Source organism: Mercenaria mercenaria, chromosome 1, assembly GCF_021730395.1.
Source record: "Mercenaria mercenaria strain notata chromosome 1, MADL_Memer_1, whole genome shotgun sequence".
In the NCBI taxonomy this organism is placed as follows: domain Eukaryota; kingdom Metazoa; phylum Mollusca; class Bivalvia; order Venerida; family Veneridae; genus Mercenaria; species Mercenaria mercenaria.
In genome coordinates, this window is record NC_069361.1 from 81,395,976 (window position 1) to 81,417,521 (window position 21,546).

The window sequence follows — 21,546 nt, forward strand, 5'->3', positions numbered from 1 at the left end:
CCATCTGTCTCTAACTTTTGCTCCTGTCCCCTATGGACTTCTTGCTTACTACTACTATGCTTTAGGGGAGACATGTGCTTAAATTCTACAAAAGCATCTTCTAGCTTTTGTATATTTCTAAATTTATTTATAGGCACCACCAGTTGCCTATATTAGTGACTGCGTCAGAGATTTAATGTTTGGAGGGAAGTGCACAATAAAGAAAACACTCCAGTTCCACTTCACTATAAACACACTACAACGAACCTTGGTTTTAAGTTGAAACAGGAAAAAACTATTCATAACTTTTTATGAATATTCCAGCCTCTGTTTAAGGTTTGAACCGTTAAGGATCTTTCGCATTTGAATCCAGTATGACAATAGAAGGTGCTTTTTATAATTTGGGTTCAAAAGGTCACATTCGCATCAGATTCTGGGCAAGTTTTGTGCAAATACTTAAATGGCATTATAATTTATGAGCCTTTAATCTGTTGTTTTTTGTCTCTAAGAACAAGCATTAATCAACCAGTGTTATTGTACAGTGATGAGAAATACATTTTGTGAGATAATAATTGAAGGATCAATAAGTTGGTCAAGACTGGCTGCCAGCTAGGAAACTTGGACTGAGAATGTAACTGTGGTTTATATTCTGTACAAATTTCTTATCGATTAGTCTGGTACCAGATGCGTGTAGTTGACCTATTGCATGCTGTTTGTAATAACTTTCTTACACCATATATTTATATATATATATTTATATATGGGACAAAGAAATAGTGTTCTTCTTTGGTATAAGTTAAAAAAAAATGTACTGGTACTGATGATAAACCCGAACAGAAAATGAGGTTTTTTACCTGTAATTTTTTTATTATTGCAAATTGTAATCAATGGTCCGTATCAAAATAAAGCTTAACATTTGCTGAAAACTTTACACAATTCAAATTTATATTTAGTAAGCAAACTCACAAGAAGTGAGGCCCTGAAAGGGGTATGTGAAATGGGGACTGTATGAACGTTGACTGATGATAAATTCGACCACTTTGTCATTTACAAAATTTTCTTTGTATTATTATATTGAAACTTTCTCAAAAAGCTGCAACAGTCATTCCTGATCAAGTAATGAAAAGTGACCCAATGTCAGGCCTTCATGTTTCGGCAGTGAGCATGCACAAAAAAACACCCTCTTCCCCAGTAATTTTGGATAAATATTTTTTATACAAATAAATGTAAGTCATTTATTTATACAGAATATTTACCAATTTTGTTTTTGTTTACACCAGTTGGTGTTGTAAGTGGAAACTATTTGATTGTGTGTTCAATTTTATAAATAACCGATTGCAATTGAATATTTCCAAGGTGGTCGACTTTATCATCAGTTCGGGTTTATCATCAGTACCAGAATGATTAATGGTAGTATCATTATAGTCATTTGGTTAAAAAAAGAAATATTTACAGTATTGGAAGCAAATTTTCAATTGATTCTGTGTTTTCATGTGCTATTTCGTCATTTTTTGGCCATAACAGATAATTTCTTTTTCATAACAACCAAAAAATGCAAAAATTGCATATAGAGAACACCTTATTGAATTTGAGTCTACCTAAAATAGCACAGGTTCAAGTTGTTTCCAGTGATACCGAATAAAGACTTCCACCTTAGAGAGATGGCTAAGATATTTTTCAAGCCATTTATCTCTGTTTTTCTGTTATGCATTTTCCTTCTAAAGGATGAGAGTGTAGTAGACTTTTTAAAGACCAAACAAAGGACTATAATAACTGTTATTAATGTTTTACCTTCTCTATATTTCCAGTACACCTTTAATGTTTTATCAATACAAGATAATTGACATTTCAATGTTTCCCTGAAGCCTTGGTTAAATTAACCTTTGATCTTGTTAAAAGCTAAATTGAACAGCCATTTTCCATAACATGAAAAAATCATGATTTATTAAGAAAGAGAAAGAAAAACATATATTTTGATTAGCGCCTTATGAACTTTTATCAATCCATCAATATTATACATTTAGATATCAACAGGTGACTTTAGGATTGCCATTAAATTGTTGTTTATTATGACAAGTAAAGACATTATATAGACACGCAAGGGTTCTGAGGAGGATATTTGAATATTTTATCAAAGATCTCAACTGTTGTCACCTTTAAAAGTAATTAAAATGTATTACCAGTTATTTCAACTACTTGTCATATACTAACCCACTATATTATAATTGCATATTATGTTAGTATTCATACATATATATATATAATGATATATGGATTTTCTTGTTCAGTTATTGCACACATATTTAAGTACAAGGTAGTTGTTACACGGTTTGATTGTGACCAGATATGAAGTATATGCTGTCAGTATCGGAACTTCTTTGACAGTATATAAGCCTGAATCCTGACAGTCACAAACCATGAAAAGGTCTTGTAGCTCTGTTAGCAAATATGGGAAATATTAATGAAAGGGCTAAGGTAATAATTGAGGTGATTGAAGGCAAAAAGGTTGATCTGCCATTTGGAGTTGTCACTGTAGGTCAGCACTGATACTGTTTTAACCCTTACCCTGCTTAATTTCTATAATGAACTTTCATTTTGAACAGTACCATTAACTGTTAAAAGGGGTGCATACCAAAACTTTACTGATTGAATGGCGAACAGTGCAGATCATGATCAGACTGCACGGATGTGCAGGCTGATTATGATCTTCACTGGTTGCAAAGGCAGAATAAATCATGTTCAGCATGATAAGGGTTAAGCACTGAATAAATTTAAATTAAATTAAAGGTATACTAGACCCAAATTTCATATTTGAAAATATGAACAAATACTACATACAGTTTATGTAAACATAAAATTAACAAGTTTATGTGCATTTACAGTAATATGCATTAGGTTAAAATAGTACACACAATATACATGTTTAGCTATAAATGTGTACTACCATTAAAAAACTGGAAGTTTTTTTATTCAGCCGACTCTTACTACATGACATTTAGTTGTGAATGTAGCTCTACGTACACAATTAATTTATATAATTTAATTAATTGAAAAGGATTTTCTACATTTGAAGTAAAATAATTTTATATCTTAATATCAAATATTGTAGCGAAAGATAGGCATTGGATACCTTTAATGTTGTTTTAAGTATGACATTTTGGACAGGCCTTTTAGTATTTATCATGTAAGTATTACTAAAGACATTTTGGTCCAGTATTCTGTGTCAATATATAGATCCTTACGACCTGACATTCCTGTCAGTAAATGTCAAACCAATTAGTATAGGTACAACATTTATGTCAAAGTAATATATTGCACTTTTTTGCAATTCTTTTTATAGCAAGAAAACATATCAATACAGTTAATGGTGCAGGAAAAAGTGGTCTAAAAAATGACTTACCTTTTTTTGAGGGAAAAAATAAACAAAGTATTTTTGTTGAAACATACTTGATTATTGCGTTTTCTTTAAACTCCCAATGGGCAATAAAAGCTGTTTGTGAAATGTTTGTTTTTTAATCAAACTTTTTTCTTTTTTTTGATACAAAAAAGTTAAGGTTTTGTGACCAAAAAAATACTTAGCATTTGCGACACTTAAGGAATAATTAAAATTATAACAATAAATAATAATAAGAAATGTTGAATATTTTGGTGAACTCCACATGATTTAAAGTTAAAAATTTATTATTGATTACTAATTGAAATTTGTGTAACTGTCATTTATCAGTTATACGTTACCAGGTAACTGTCGACAGGTGACAAGTTATGATGTGGTATGACTCAATATTTTCAGCTGAGGTACGTGGACCGTGACCTTAGGACTCGTCTTTTCCTTCAATACACATCTTAGCGTTGATGTCAATGTCGTATGAAAAATGAGATATAAGTTATTTTATAATTGATAAACATCGGTAAATACCTGAAAATGTGTGCAAAGTTTAGTTTGTTATGCCGATAATGGATAAGAAAGGTGATTTTAATTCTATGGGGTGAGTTGTGTTCATGTAATTAAAATAGGACATGTAGCTAACCTGAAAAAAATGTTATTTGGATGTGTATTGAAAATTGATGAGTATTTTTTATGATGATCATTCAATTTCAGTACCACGCCTTGGTGCTGGCATGGCATGCTGGCCCCAGCCCTGATTGTACGAGTAGCAATGTATATTTCATTATCATCATGCCATTACCTGGGTGTGAATATAATACTATAAATAAATTATGTAAATAATTATTGCCAGACATCATTGCATATCACCATTCAATGACTTTAATATTATTACAACATTTAAATGACAATTTTATTGTGTATATGACGTAACTCAAATTCATGCAATGTAAATACAATAGGGATCTGTTTCAAACCAGGAAATATGTTTAAAGTCATGTATTCCCTGTTCTAAAAAGCCTTTTTAATTAGCGTCACTTCCAGAAAGTCGAATTAATTAAGTTTTAACACTGAGAATAAACTTAAATTACCTACTTGTGTAAAGTCTTCTGCATTGAATAATTGTAAAAGTTCAAATTATGTTACTGAATTGACAACTTTACCAAAAGAAAAATTTATTCGTGCCAGCCTTTAAATTGCAAGGTTTTTGGAATTGTATACATGTATTGTTGGTAGCATGAGAAATTAAAGAAGTCAGGTTGGCAGAATCAGGCCATCGGCAATAAAAAGGCAGAGGAAAGTGATAAAGGTTGTACAAAAAATGTTGCCTTACTTGGTTAATTATACATTCTGTTAATGGAAAATTGGAATTATTTTCCATGATCTAACCTTTGTCTGTAGAATTTTGTGATCTGTCTTTTGATAAAGTGCTCCCAAAGTACATTAAAAAGGAATTTATAGACAGAAGATATAATGCAGGAAGCAGAATACAAAATTAGTGTTAGTAAACTGGTGAAATGGAATCAAAATGAAAGAACTTTGTAGGAAACTTTTTTTTGCTTTTTTTTTTTTTTTTTTTTTTTTTTTCTCTCGGAATGACATTAGTTGATGGTAGTTTTCACAAAGTTCCTCTTATTGTTTTTTTTTAACAGTAATGGACATTATCATTTAAAACTGAACTGTACATGTAATAATGTTTCTTGTAGATAATTTTGAATGAATGCTACTATAGATCTAATTTGAAAAATAATATTTTTGTTCTTTTATTCATGTTTTTAAGTATGAAGATAATTCTGACTTGCATTCGGGAACACCATCTCTTGCATTTTAGCATCACTCGTGAAAACCTTTAATCTGGTGTTCACCTCGTGAAATAAATTTCGATCTTGCAAGTTGAAGCAAAAAAAATATAATTTATATACTCTAATTGTACGTGTCTCTATTGGTGTATTTTAATCATTTGCATTTAAATCTCGTATATAATTCATATATAATTTAAACACACTCCTTCATCATATTTGTGATTAATTGACCTTCAATAATGTGAACATGATCAAATGTTTTTCAGTTTTGTGAAATAAAAAAAAAAACTAATGCAAATCGTGAAATATTTGTGTTGCTCTAGATATGCATAAACGCGCAAGTTACCACAAAATGTTGTGAGATAGTCATTGATTAGCTGAAGAAACTATTTTTATTTGCACTAAACCATTTATAGAACTGATTAACTGTCCCAATTTGATTTTCTTGTTGTTTTTTTTTCCCTGGAAATATTTCTGGCCGGCTGATTTCACGACAATCAATTTTGCTGCACCCCAATGTTTGCCATGTGTCTCCTTGTAGGATTAGCCAGAGAGTCAATCTTTTTGAATTATGTACTAAAGGTTTCCTGTATGCCCACACTCGATTATTAATCCTGTGATATGGTGTTTCCAGGAAAATTATGAAGATGATATTTCTGTTTTTATTGGCTATGATATTTGTAGGAATAATTGTTGATGCAGAAGACCTTGAAAACACATTTGTCTGAATTTAAGATCAAAAGATACTTTTTGTTTTTGTTTGGAAAACATTGTTAGGTAAATAGGAGACTGTAAAATGCCAGTGAAATATCAAGGTACATCTTCATTTGGTCAACTTTCAAATACAAGGGTACATAAATTCAAGTTACATGAAATGGATGCAGTATGTGTTATTAAAGCTTCTATCTGCATATTAATACCTTTGTTGGGCATAATTTTACATCGGTCGCAAAAAAAAAAAAAAAAAAAAAAAGGAAAAACTTACTATACGCACAACTTTATGGTCAAAATCATGCAGTCTTCGAGCATAGTAAATAGTAGTTACAAGAAGTTCTTTGCTTGCATATGAGAAGGGAGTTTCCGCTGGAAATCCCCGTCTTACACCAGGGGTATAAGTTGACTCTTGTGCTATAAATGACTATAACAAACTTCATCTGTATTATATATTTATGCAATAATTTTTTAATTTTTTTTTACGTTAATCAGAATAAAAATCAAATATCTTTATAGTTTCTCTTTGTTGTTTCATTTTCTGTCGTTATTTTCAAGGTGATATTTTATGACAAAACAAAACCAGAACTCTTATACTTTTGTAACATCATGAAGTATTTCCTGTTTACAGATATGTATCTAAATAATATATCAGTACTTTGGCTTAAATACGTTACTGTAAGAAAAAAAATCAAGTTATTGTAACTACTATTTATGCAAGGAAAAGATTCTAAGACTGGTTGTATGTGTAGCAAGATAAATCCAGTTGTCCGATAAATATTTATGTGGTAACTTGGCAGAGCCTCATTACTGTCTAAACTGTTACCCTCAAGCTCGATGTTCCAGTCACTACGTAATGACTGAAACCCGAAGTTTTCAGTAGTATTAAGAAGGCTTTCAGATATGCACTACCCATAACCTGTTGACTTTTCATTTTCCATTACTACGGCATTTGTTGAATCTGTAGAAAAGTGATGCTAAAAAGAAATGCCATCAAAACTTTTGCTGAGTAATATGCCCAAAGGCGATTTTTATACCATCTCAATCTTTAATGCATGAGCCCTTTTATGGTGATTTAGTCTGATCTTGAGGAGAGATAAGGCGGAAAACCTCTATAATTGTGCCTGGTAAACACCGTCAGTAACCTTTGTTCTTCTGCCGATTCCCAGAGTGCTTCTTTGAACTGTTTAATTGAACTTGTTTATGTTTTAACTAATTTAGTGCTATTGATTATGCAATAAAACTGAACGGAACTTGACAGATTTACTGGAGCATTTGACAAAATGGATTGTTGGATTGTTTTGAAAAAACGGTTTTGCTAATGAATTTATCTATGGTTTTATTATGTAATAAAATATTCATTGTTTGTTAAATAGGAAGCATTGTTGCATACTGATAATGTGTTTGGAATTTGTGATAAAAGTCTATATAAATTATCCATTTATAAATTACCTTGTGATGTCATTTTCCTGCACCTGTTAATTAATACAAGATAACTTAATTTTGAAACTCGATTACAATGGGAATCAATTATGTTTGCATTAAATAAGTTATTACACGCCCACTTTCTTAAATATCAGTAAGTTAGTACATGCTCACTTTTCGGAAATATCAATAAGTGAATGACATTAACGAGGTTATATGATGACAGTAAAAAAGCAACCAACATTTAAGCCATCTGTATTGATTGACAGTGAAGTTAGTACAGGTGTCTGTTTGAAACAGGCCACACATGTAGTTTGTAAGATTTCAGGGTATGGTGTGGGGGGGGATCGGGGAGAGCACTCTGTAATGTTTGTTTGTGTCAGTGGTACACATATATAAAAAGTCCTGTATCACTTCTTTAAGGAAATTGCAATTATTGTATAAATTATGAATAATTGTTTTAATAAAGAATAATTGTTTTGATAAATGATGGTTTTTCAGATTTATGACTATTGTTTTAAAACTGTTGATGTATTTAGTCATAATTTAATAAAAGAATCCATTTGTCATATTTCTTGTGTATTGGTTTTTATGTCGTCAAAGATGAAATAACAAGTCACATTATTGATGACCTCCTTTGCGGGGGGGGGGAAAGCTCTTTACAATTAAAATGCAGACAAACTCTTTGATGTATAGTTGGGAGAACAACTTGGGTCATTGTAATGCATAACATAGCCCTGAAACAAGATTTATAGGAATTGTTTTCATCTATTTTCAGGGAATATTCAACACTGGACCTTACCAGGACCCATTTTCAAACTTGAGAGATTATACTGACGACGATGATGATTATGACTCGCAGGATGTAACCAGTGGCGGTGAGGATAGTTTCCCCGGCCTTGGTTACCGCGGTGACTTCATCCAGTCACCACCTTTATTGGACAGCAGTAATCTGTCCCAGTCGTCAGATTTTGACAAGAGTAGTGGAAAGGACAGTGCTGTTGCCAGCGAATCTGAGCAAAAAACCAACTCAGATATGTCGGAAAATTACCAAGATTTGTCCGTGTCTACGAGTAGCGACTCGGAAAGGGAATTCTTACGACAAATCAAAATGAAGAAACATGACAGTCGAGATATTGGTTATGGCAGTGAAAGTCAGTCTGATGAATTAGATGGTCGTTACAAGGGTATTACCTTTTCTGGCATCAGTGGAAGGGTGCGGAAAACATCTACAAAATGTGGCGATTATTACGCCACAGTTGCAGTTGATACCAGTTCCACAGATAAAACAGAGGGGTGGATTTCCACCAATCCCGATCAGACCTGTGATGATTCAGATATTAATGCCCAGATTCAGCAAGTTCTGAAACAGGAAGAACCAGAAATGGAGGATATCCGTTACCTTATCGACCAAGCAGACATTATGGTTCAACAAGGAAACACATTCAATAAGTCATTCTCCCCACAGCGCACTGTAGCGGGTACAGGAGAAGTTGCAACTGAATCTCAGCAAGAATCATTGTCATCATCATCCTCCTCTGGTGCAAGGGAAATGGTGGACAAAGGTGTTGGGACCATTGAGAGTTCCTGTGATGCTAGTGATGAAGAGAGTGGTGAATCAGATGGTCACCAGGAAGATGGCACTGAAACTATGGACAGCGTTATAGCAAGTGAATACACTTCTGATGAAATGAGAAATAACGTGAGGGATTATTCAAAACTGCCAAAACTATACGATACAAATTCTTTGAGGACAAGGTTGAAAGGCAGCAGGAAAGATCGACCTTGGAGTGTCATTGAAATGCCAGATGTGATTGAACAAAAACCTTTGTCAAATTCAGAGAGTGCTATAGATAAACTAACTGCTTACAGTGACTCAGAAATACCTTCGAACAAATCTCGGAAATCTTCACAATCATTATCACCCACATTCCCACGACATCGAATACGTAAAGCTCAATGTGTTCAGCGTCCAGTTTCTCGAGATTTGATCCCAAAACGATCTCAGATTGGCGCAAAACGAAAACTTAATCTCACCATACCTGTAAGCCCACATGACAAAACTTCAGGGACCGAATCATCGCATAGTGCTTCTTGTATCGTCACCCCAACTAACAATGTATATATTGAAACTGTACATATGGAATTAGAACAAAATAGAAGTGGTGTAAACTCAGAGACTAAAGAACTGAACTCAGAGAACAGTGCCTCAGGTAACGCCAGTGTAGTGCCTTTAATAGAAACGTGTACGTCAGAGGACGAAGCCCTGACGCCACTGTCAGGCAAGAGTGGCCTGATTTCAACATTACAGAATGCCAGGTTCAAATCCAGTGGAAGCAGCCAAGAGGAGACAGACACTCAAGGTAGGCATATAAAATAATAATGTTATGTTGGTTCTGATTTGGGTATGTAGAGTTTTATACGCGTGTACTTGATGTGGACTTAACATGAGCTGCAACAATAGAAGAATACTATTGGAATATCAAGCGAAATTTCATTTTTTTTTTCTACTTTATTGCAAATTTGTAACTTTTCGGTGAAAAATCTGAGTGACTGCTGTGAGGTTTTAGGGCTGATTATATTAATATCTTGCATATCATATAAGCGATATTGTGCTTCATATTTGGTATTTTCTTAAGAAATTGTGTAAGAGAATTAACTAGATAGTTTATGTAGTCAGATGCTTAAAACAGTGTTATTTTCTTGAGGAAAAAAAAAGACAAGAGCCTTGATGAAATAGACGAAAATTTAGAAGAGAAAATTAAAATTTATTTATAGTAAGAACAATATTGGCAGTTTTACCCATGGGCTTGGTTATTTTTGTATAATTTGAGGTTGGAGAAAGCTTCAGATATTAATCATCCTATAGAAAAGCATCAAAATGAAATACCAACTGAATTTTGTCTGAAGATTTTCACAGTTTCAAATTCTCCCATGGAAAAGTATGCAAAAATTTAATTGTTTTTTAATGGTCTAGAGTAGAGAGATTTTTTTAACTCTATCAATCTTGCTTAGAAATTCTGATCAGATTATTACCATGAGACAAAATATAAAATTAAGTGGGCCATATTCTCAGAAGTTCATGAAAAAATCAAATTGCCAAGGCTGTAATATAATTAAAGCCGTAGAGCTTCTTGCTTTTTGTGACTACCCGGGTCAGCCTTTTGTACTGATTTGCTGAACAAAACTTGCAGGTTAATGTCAGTGGCAAAACATTTTCAATTTTTTTTTAATGGATGAAGATATTTGCAGTGAAACGCCAGTTACTTGAGGTCCTTTTGGGATAAGGAAATTGCTCAAGTTGCCGAGGGTCTAAGGCGATTCCAATGATAGAAAATGTATTAAGGAAAATGGTCAGGGCCCAATTCTGAATTGCTCAAATGAGCATGGGTGCTGGAGTCAGCGATGCTGCAGCAAGAGGTGTTTCAATATTTAAATATTCTTGGTGTAAATACTGTGGAGCATTCTTGAAAACTTTGGTGATGTAAACTGTTGCTCATAGGCTCTACTTATTAGATATTCAATGGAAAAAAATCACAGGCAAATTCAAAACTTGTGTAGCTATTGGGTGCAAATTCTTAATTCAATATTGCGAAATAATAATATTGATGCAGAAATACCCATTTCTAAAGTGCACAACTTGATTTATACATCACCACAGATGATGAGGATCACATTTTTTGCACCATCAATTTGCAATAGAACTGAAATCATGCAAATTTGGCCATAAATTGACAGATTTAGATGGAAATGAATAGATAGCTCTCAATTTAGGTTGCTTGACAATTGAATTGCCATGATCTTGCAGCCAACAAATGAATAAAAATGGTTTCTGTTTTGGGTTGCTTCTGTTATGGACTTGTTTAGTCAAGTAGACTTCTGCAAAATTACTATTAAATGAAGTTAAGTTCTCTTAAGGCAAGGTTTAGTGTTTAGTTCTCGGGTATTGATTTTACTGCCTATATAATATTCAGATATAACAAATTATTGAAGGAAAAAGAAAATGTTACTTCTTGTAGAATGGTCATAAATAAATAAATGAATTAAAATTTGTAGACATTTACATAATTAAAAAGATATTGTCTCAGAGAATCCAGAACTTTGTATATTTGTAAATTTATTGCTGAAAAACAAGATGTTATAACAACTTTCATATTATATAGTCACTCTGTAGGCAGTGGCATTTGGATAGAATAAAATAAAATCCCCTACATGAGAGTGTCTTTAATGAAATACATACGTAATCGTCGGACAATACTTAAAATATTGTTTTGGTTTTCTTTGTAGCTGATCCTACAGTAGTGTCAGAGATCGATGATGCAAACAATGACGGAAACTTCTCAGAAAATGCCTGGGACAATTATCAGGTACTTTTCTTATTTTTGGCAGACACTTCTTTTCTTTGTTTTCAGAGGTTATACTGATGCCAGAATTTGAAATAAAATGTAGCATTGACAGATTGTCAGCCAGAAAAGGAGATTGTTATTGATGAAATGGTTTACGTAATACTAGAGATTGTGGCACAGAAAAGTTATCGTGAGCGTCTGAAAAGAGTGTTATGTGAAAAACTTTTTTTTCTGAGTTAAAGGAATATGTTAAAAGCATCCAGCCGTATTAGCAATTTAGCAGTGATCATGTAAAATTTTGTTTCAATTGCTCTCACTTTTCACTTTTGTTTTGCTTGAATACTTGATAAATTTTTTGTTTGAAGGAGTTACCTTGAAAACTTAATGAATGTATCGATGTTGTAGAACAACAAGGAAGTTGCAGCAAAACCTTGAACAGCAAAACCATGCATCTTGTTTCAGTGTTTTTGTACTTTAATGATTGAAAATTGTCATTTGCTGTAAAGTAACTATTGTAGACTGTAAAATATATTTTGGCATAATAGAAGAATAGGTAGAGCTATTGCACTCTCCCATTTGTCAGCATCCATTTTGACATCCTAATTTGGTTAAGTTATTTGTATAAGCTGGTACCCACTTATGGGAATGGATTGAAACTTTACTCACATTTCCACTGTGATTAACTGACATTTACTGAACAGGCTCTATAACTCTTCGTCACATTTTTATTAAATTATGCCCCTTTTTCAACTTAATGTTGCCATTCAGTTAACTTTCTACCGTGACAAGGCTGTTGAGTAGTCGAGCGTTGCTGTCCACTGACAGCTCTTGTTTATGTTTGAAGCCATTTTAAAAATTTGATTTGATAAAGAAGTCGGCAAACATTTTGAAAGATTTTATTTGGACAGTTTTATATTCCAGTACAGTGTACTTTTACAGATTTTAGTAATATTTTTGTTGTAATTTTTATGCAGCTTACATGAAAAGATTATTTTTTTCAGTAAATAGCCAAAGGTCTGTCTTGATAAATTTGTTTGATGGAAAAATTAATGAATATTTCTGTATTTAGCTGGTTTCGTTCCAGGCTGCCTTGTACCCAACAGGAAGTGAAGATCAGCCAGAGGATGCATTGACCTGGGAACCAGGCGAGATGGAATTTGATGATGAATTCAGTCTACCCCAGTCCACAATCCTGGCCACTCTGTTGGCACGTAGATCTGAGGAGGAATCCTTCAGTGGGGTGCCTCCAAAACTGGTAAGAGCACATTACACTGTCCACCCTCCACTGTCTTTGTCCAGAAACAGAATGTTGTAGTTTTAATGATATTCCCTGCATAGAAATGTGACAGAGAATCTTGGGATGTATTAATAATTTGGTAGTCTCAATTCTATGCCCACCCTTTCATCTGCAGTGCAAGCAAAAAAGCCTTAAACTTTTAAGATTAGACCAGTCTAGTTTGTCTTTTAGTCTAGTATTGGTTACACATTAATCTGAGGTTGTATACCACTAAATCTGGTACAACAGCTCCAGTAGGGACCAGAAATAAACAGCTATTACTGAGATTAGATTCCCCCATCTCATGCCCATTGTAAAGTGTAATTGCTTGCCATGTAAGAGAAGGGCAGAAGATACTACAGCATTAAGACCTATCTATTAATAATTCATAATCAGAAAAAAATGAGAAAATATTGCAACAGGCATAGTCGTGGGTAGTGCAAGAAAGGTTTATCTAGAAAATTGCTAGCAGTGGTTTACTACCTTCTTTATAACAAGTTTGTTAAATAGATCAAATAATTTGTTAAAAATCATCAAAACTTTCTGCCTGCAAAATTTTCTTTATTGATGGAATGCATAGAAATACTGTCATGTCAGCTAATTTAGATATATTCTGCAAAATTTGCATTTCATATATTAAATACCTCTTGTATAAAGCTGTTTCGAGGGAAAGTGTAATAAAAAGAAGCCTAATATAGAATTCTTAATTAAAAGCGGAACAATAATTAATTTAATAAAGGTTATGAATTTTAATAGTTTAAATCCATGAATATTCAATTAATGATATGAATACTTGGTGCATGCTAGTCAGAAGACAAGGGCTACATTATTGTAAAATAAGATTTTATGTCACGTTCCATACGCCGTTTCCGTTTTCCATAGTTTAAAAAAAAAGAAGAAAAGAAACTATTTTGTCGACTTTACAAGAAATTTAGTTGTGCAAGGAAGATGAATACACTTTTGTAAAACGGGATAAAATATCAAGTGTCTAATTGGTATTTGAAATCCTTGCGATCAGCGTAGTGTAACGATGCTATGCACCAGAAACACTATTGTTACAAAATATACGGTACATAAAATTAACTAATTGTTTGATGGAATTTTAAGGAAAATGTATTTTAAGCCAAATGAGGTAAACTTTGTTGACAGTTTTGAGAATTTGATTTTAAAAAGTAATTTTATAGAATTTAATCATCTATGTGCTTGACATGGATAATTATATAACTTTTAAGGGAATTGAATTTGATAGATGAATATGGTTATATGCAAAAATAATATGTAATAAAGAAAAAAACAAAATACTGGAAGCATAAAAGAGTTGTTTTTTGTTAAATAGAACACTGATTGCACAGACTGAATTTGAAAACATGACATTGTGTGATTAAAATCTAAAATATGTGCATTATGGTTGTTATTAACATGTTGGTCTTTGTCAAGTAGCTTTAATGGCATAGATAACATATTGATGGTATTCAGACAAGATGACAAACCTACGCACACTTAAATCACAGGAGAAGCAGTTTAAAATTTTCTCAAAAGATGCAATATGCTGAAGTTAACATATAGAATTTGCAGTTTTTGCTTATTCCAGCTGTTATGTGCAAGATTTCAAAGATGCACTTTTTTGCCTTTTTACATTTTACCCCCTTTTCCCCCCAACCAATAGTTGTTCAGCATATTATCTCTGATTGAATTAGGCTTTTTTGATGTGATTGAGGATTTTTTCTTTTCCAAAGACTTGCAAAACAGTACAAACATTTACTGATGATGAAAAAACAAACAGTGGAATTACAAAAGAAGTAGGTTTTGCATTTTGAATGATGAACTTCCATATATGAAAGCATGAATATACATATTGTTTTATTGAAATATTAAAATAAAACTTTATAGGTACCGTCAAGTAAAGGAAACTTTGAGGACAGTGACTCGGACATCGAGGATCTGCACCACGTCCTTGAGGAATCTAGAATGCAGCTGAAAGTTGCTGACAGGTCCCTCAAGAAAAAGAGGAAAGACCCCCTAAAAACAGGGCTGTACCTGAACCCAGGCAAATACGTAAGTAATATTCTAATCGAAATGCTACATAAATGTGGTAAAAGGAAGGAATGAGGATATAGTATTTTAGGTTCCAGTTAATTTTGAGTTAGCAGTTCAAATCTTGCTAGGGATTTCACACTTAAATAGAATCAGACTGCTGGGTTAGGTTATACAACTGAGTTTCAGCATCTGATTGGTAGTTTCTGAGATCAGTTTTCAAATTGACCAGTGTCAAAACTGATTTTCACACTAATTCTTCTGACGGACTCCGTATTGTTTCTTCAGGAGTCAGTTGGGAGCGATTAGCAGAAATTCAAACTTCCTTTTTAAACTAAAAACAATTTAGTTGGAAAGAAATAAGAATGAACTATATACAGTCGGACTATGTTTGCTCAAACATGACAAGACCGTCAAAAATTTGTTTGAATTATCAGCAGTTTGAGCTATCGAACAATATACATTATATAGGGATTTTGCGAGGACCTGATGATGAGTCCAAACAATTGGTGGTGTATAAATTATCTGAGTTTGAGCGAATGAAGTTCAGCTGTATATATGAAAACATAACTAGTTTGTTTGACCTTAGTTTTGAGAGAATTTTTTCACAAAAACTGGTTAATTTTATATCATGTTTCCTGCAATACCAATATTTAATAGGAAGGTTAAACATTGTATTTCGATTTCTGAATTTCCCATTATCACACAAATAGCAGTTCAATTAAATAAAACATGAGATGGTTAAATCAATGGAAAATGTGTTTTGGAACATTTCACTGTAATTGAAGTTTTCTCATTTTCTGGTGTTCTAATTGAAATGTCTGAACTGTGTACCTCGAAGACTTGAAAATTAATGTGACCTCCTATACGGCTATTGCTGTAAAATATTCAGTTTATCATCATATATTGCATTGTTTTTGCCAATTTTACGAGGTGAAATTTCAGCTTTTGATTTATTTGTTTGTCTGCTGTACAACAATATATTACGCCTGTGATTTTAATGCAAACAAGGTCGTACTTTCATCTGTCTCACAATTTCTTTTACAGTTGTTAAACTACTTCTTCAAATACTTTGGAAACACAAAATATAAATTGAAGTATACTGTGAAATTGTTTAATTTCTTGAGCACAAAATTTCATGATTTTTGGCCAAAGTGACTATTTCATGGGATATAAATTCAAGGATATTTATGTCTCCCCCAGGAGACATATTGTTTTTGCCCTGTCAGTCCGTCCGTCCGTCCGTACGTCACACTTCATTTCCGAGCAATAACTGGAGAACCATTCGACCTAGAACCTTCAAATTTCATAGGGTTGTAGGACTGCTGGAGTAGACGACCCCTATTGTTTTTGGGGTCACTCCATCAAAGGTCAAGGTCACAGGGGCCTGAACATTGAAAACCATTTCCGATCAATAACTAGAGAACCACTTGACCCAGAGTGTTGAAACTTCATAGAATGATTGGTCATGAAGAGTAGATGACCCCTATTGATTTTGGGGTCACTCTGTCAAAGGTCAAGGTCACAGGGGCCTGAACATTGAAAACCATTTCTGATCAATAACTAGAGAACCACTTGACCCAGAATGTTGAAACTTCATAGGATGATTGGTCATGAAGAGTAGATGACCCCTATTGATTTTGGGGTCACTCCGTCAAAGGTCAAGGTCACAGGGGCCTGAACATTGAAAACCATTTCCAATCAATAACTAGAGAACCACGTGACCCAGAATGTTGAAAATTGATAGGATGATTGGTCATTAAGAGTAGACGACCCCTATTGTTTTTGGGGTCACTCCGTCAAAGGTCAAGGTCACAGGGGCCTGAACATTGAAAACCATTTCTGATCAATAACTAGAGAACCACTTGACCCAGAATGTTGAAACTTCATAGGATGATTGTACATGCAAAGTAGATGACCCCTATTGATTTTGGGGTCACTCCATTAAAGGTCAAGGTCACAGGGGCCTGAACATTGAAAACCATTTCCGGTCAATAACTTGAGAACCACTTGACCCAGAATGTTGAAACTTAATAGGATGATTGGTCATAAAGAGTAGATGACCCCTAACGATTTGGGTTCACTCTGTGAAAGGTCAAGGTCACAGGGGCCCGAACATTGAAAACCATTTCCGGTCAGTAACTTGAGAACTACTTGACCCAGAATGATGAAACTTCGTAGGATGATTGGTCATGCAGAGTAGATGAACCCTAAAGATTTTAGGGTCACTCTGTTAAAGGTCAAGGCCACAGGGGCCTGAACATGGAAAACCATTTCCAATCAATAACTTGAGAACCTCTCGACCCAGAATGTTGAAACTTCATAGGATGATTGTTCATGCAGAGTAAATGACCCTTATTGTTTTTGGGGTCACTCCGTTAAAGGTCAAGGTGACAGGGGCCTGAACATTGATAACCAGTTCCGATCAATAACTTGAGAACCACTTGACCCAGAATGTTGAAACTTCATAGGATGATTAAACATGCAGAGTAGATGACCCCTATTGATTTTGGGTCAGTCTAATAAAGGTCAAGGTCACAGTGGCCTGTTCATGTAAAATCATTTTTTGGAAATAACTTGAGAACCACTTGACCTACAATGTTGAAACTTAATAGGATGATTGGACATGCAGAGTAGATGACCCCTATTTATTTTGAGGTCACTTGATCAAAGGTCTAGGTCACAGGAGCCTGAACAGTGACTTGAGAACCACTAGGCCACTAGTGTTGAAATTTAGGCGGATGACTGGACATGCCAAGTAGATGATCTCTATTGCAGCCAACCATCAGTGTCTCTTTGACTTTCGCTCCTGACCCCTATTGACTTCGTGCCTATAGGACTTTGCATTGGGGGAGACATGCGCTTTTTTACAAAAGCATTTTCTAGTTAGATTTGGATATCAAATGAAGGAGAGCTTTACTTGTACTTTGGGATGAAATTTTGTACATTGACTCAACCATGAAATCCTAGAAAATTAGTCCACAAATATTAATGATTCCCCAGTATTTCCTTTAAGCTGGATCATTTGTCCATAGATATTGGCAGTCTGTATGAAATTGTATTAAAAATAATTAAACAAAAGTATTAATTCTTATTACAATATGACAATGTTTGTTGCATTTCTGTTAAACAGGGTGAATTGTTGGCCACTATTGAGACAAACATCAAATGTTTGGAGGCTATCAGTCAACACCTTGACCAGGCTGATGTCACCGAGGCTGATATACAGACCATTCAAGGTATAACCTAGATAAAAATTTGATTACATAGACGATGTTTGTTTCAATGTAAGATCAAAATATCTTTAACCAAGAGAACACCAGATGGAATATTTTCAGGAGTGGCAGGCAGTCACGAGTATACATGTAAAAGCTGGTGTTCGCTTGAGAAAGATAATTTAATTTTACAATGTAAAACAAACAAGTTTTCTCTTTATTTCTTGCACAAATAATGGTTTAAACCAAACTGCAAATAATTTACCTGCACAACATCACAGGCAGTGCATAGTAATTGAGCAGTGCCATGAGAAAATCAACATAGTGGGTTTGCGACCAGCATGGATCCAGACCAGCCTGAGCATCCGCGCAGTCTGGTCAGGATCCATGCTGTTCGCCAATGGTTTCTCTAATTGCAATAGGCTTTAAAAGCGAACAGCATGGATCCTGATCTGACTGCGCAGATGCTCAGGCTGGTCTGGATCCATGCTGGTCACAAACCCACTATGTTGGTTTTCTCATGGCACGGCTCAGTTCCTGATCTCACAATGTGAATTTTGGAAGAAAGTTTAGTACTTTGAGATGTGTATGTTTCATTTACATTTTTATACAGTTTTGCATATATTTTTATGATGCATTGTAGATCTGTTGTACCAGTGGGAGAAGTTGCATGCTTTGGCATCTGATAGGCGTAACCAGTCGCAGGAAGTAAAGACAATGTATGCAACATTCCTGTCAGTAGAGGGTGTGGCTACAGAAGGGGTACCAGAAGCTGAGAAAAGGAAATTTAAAAATATTGAGGACCTTAAAGCAAATGTGCTGGATGTACAGGTACTATTACATGTTTCTTTTTCGCCACAAAAGGAATTTCTTTTTCTGATGTTTGACATTTATTACATCTGTTTCATTCTTGTCAGTTAGCAAAACACCGATTGATTGGGATGCAAGCATGCTATTTTCAGAATTCCAAGAATCTGGTAAGAACTGAAGTTCTTTAAAGAAAATGTCCAGTCTTTACAAACAAACAGAATCTATCACTCTTCAAGTTCAAGATTGATGATATAAAACTAACTCCTGATTCTTGCATTTCTGTGTACAGTCCTTACTGCGAATTTTTGAGTATAAAATTTTTTGTGTTCCCCCCCCGAAAACATATTTTTCATGTTGATATGAATTTGTGGACTTCCATGTGGAGTGCTTATTTATTTTTGTGGATTGAGGGGACCACAAAATCCATGAAAATTAGTCTCCCACAAATATTAATTATTTCACAGTATTGTTTCTTGTTAACAAAATTGCTACCTATTCTTAAGAAGTATACTTCATTATTTTCAGGATAAATTGAAGTTCTTGCAATGCCAAAAACAGATGTTAGGTGATCTGAGAAATGCAGCAACAACATTCTCTACCCAGAATCCTTCAGTAAATATGGCTGGCTTCCTGTGTCAAATACAAAATACCGAGGACAAGATTGATGAGCTTATGCAACAGTAAGATAATATTTTCGTCAAAAGTTGTTATAAAATTACTGCATCATCCTCTGTACAGATTGCTTCCAAAGTATATTTGGAGGATACTATGGACATTGAAAGTATCTGACTCTCAAGTGAGAACATAAGTCAAGTCTGTATTACATTGTACCAAAATGTTGATACACGGAACTCGGTTTCAAACTCCAAGGGATCAGCGTTTTTACTTCAAGATAATCAAAATTTGACTTAAAATGATATTTTGTGAAGGTATTTTTGAGACAGGACTTGAAAATGTCTTTGAGATAAGTGAGTTCGAGATAACGAACTTCAGCTATATATTAATGCATCCGTTAGAATATAATTACATTACTTGTATTTCATTAAAATTAAAAAAGTAACAAACAATTTTATTTAAACATTTTTCAATAACTGATCACTGGAAATGTCTGTAGTATGTGTTATATGTAGAAATTCTTGTTCTAGGTGTACAAACCGTGTTATGGAGCTGGAGCACATACAGTATGTGTGGCAGGAGTATAAGGAGACAAGGTGTGAGCTTGAGTTCCTACTTACTCAGGAGCGAGAGCTGCTGGAGAGAATTGCATTCTCCCAGGAGATGGATGACCAGGGATCACGTATTGGTGTGGAGGCTGACCTGAAGGTATGACAGTTGATTTAAATGTGCTGAATATTGACCACTCTTGTAGTTTATCCATTTGTTGGCATTCTACTTTGTTGGTAAAAGTTGAAGTGAATTTGATAATTTGATGCTTCTTCAAACATGGATAAACTTACAGAACTTGCTGAAGTTAAGTTGAATTTTTATAAAGTGACACAGAAAAGGGGACACCAAAATGCAATTTGGGGCTTAATAGGACCCTAAACTGATGAAATGTACTTTGTAGAAAACGGGAAAACAATTAATGTAAATAACCAAAATATAAAAACTTCCAAATCATTTTCAATGATACACTTTTCAGAAGTTGGTTAACAACCTGGCTGTCTATGAGGAGAAGTTGATCACACTGCAGCGATTACGTGCAGAACTGATGGATATCTCAGATGAAGAGATGCAAACAGATCTGACAGCCAGTATCGCCGACATTCGCAACCAGCTGTACGTGGCTCAGAGACAGTGCCAGGACATGATGGATGCAGATCTTCTCACTCGAGAACTCCAGGAGAAAGACGTTGAACAGGTTTGGAAAACTTTGAGACAATCTGTTGTATTTTTCTCCAGAATAAGATGTAGAAATCTTGTTACATTTTTATGCCCCCAGTTTGAGTGGTGGGGCATATAGATTTGCCCTTGTCTGTCCGTCCGTCCTTCCAAGAATGTTGTGTCGCACCTAGCTCCAGAAGTATTTGACGTAGAGTCACAAAACTTTACAGAAATGTTGGTCAGCATGTGTAGTTGTGCACCTGGGGTTTCACGTCCAGATTTATTCAGTCATGTAGGAGTTATGGCCCCTGACTTAGTAAAAAATTGGTCATTTTATTGTGTTGTGCGTAGCTCCAAAAGTATTTGACCTAGAGTCACCAAAGTTTACAGAAATGTTGGTCAGCATGTGCAGTTGTGCACCTGGGGTTTCGCGTCCGGATTCATTCAGTCATGTAGGAGTTATGGCCCCTGACTTAGTTAAAAATTGGTCATTTTAATGTTGTGTCGCGCGTAGCTCCAAAAGTATTTGACCTAGAGTCACCAAAGTTTACAGGAATGTTGGTCAGCATGTGCAGTTGTGCACCTGGGGTTTCGCATCCCGTTTCGTTCAGTCGTGTAGGAGTTATGGCCCCTGACTTAGTTAAAAATTGGTCATTTTAATGTTGTGTCGCGCGTAGCTCCAAAAGTATTTGACCTAGAGTCACCAAAGTTTATAGGAGTGTTGGTCAGCATGTGCAGT

The 21,546-nt window shown here is 34.4% G+C and overlaps 1 protein-coding gene across 2 annotated transcripts in view; it reads left to right on the plus strand.

Moving 5' to 3' along the window:
- LOC123564827 (uncharacterized) overlaps nt 1-21,546 on the plus strand; it is a 105,985-nt gene that overhangs the window by 73,691 nt on the left and 10,748 nt on the right. For both annotated transcript variants that reach the window (XM_053552412.1, XM_053552422.1), the window contains exons 7-15: nt 8,081-9,665; nt 11,590-11,669; nt 12,733-12,903; nt 14,815-14,979; nt 18,092-18,197; nt 18,817-19,004; nt 19,509-19,663; nt 20,129-20,306; nt 20,626-20,844. In XM_053552412.1, coding sequence (XP_053408387.1) covers nt 8,081-9,665; nt 11,590-11,669; nt 12,733-12,903; nt 14,815-14,979; nt 18,092-18,197; nt 18,817-19,004; nt 19,509-19,663; nt 20,129-20,306; nt 20,626-20,844 — 2,847 coding nt within the window. The remainder of the gene's footprint in view (nt 1-8,080; nt 9,666-11,589; nt 11,670-12,732; nt 12,904-14,814; nt 14,980-18,091; nt 18,198-18,816; nt 19,005-19,508; nt 19,664-20,128; nt 20,307-20,625; nt 20,845-21,546) is intronic.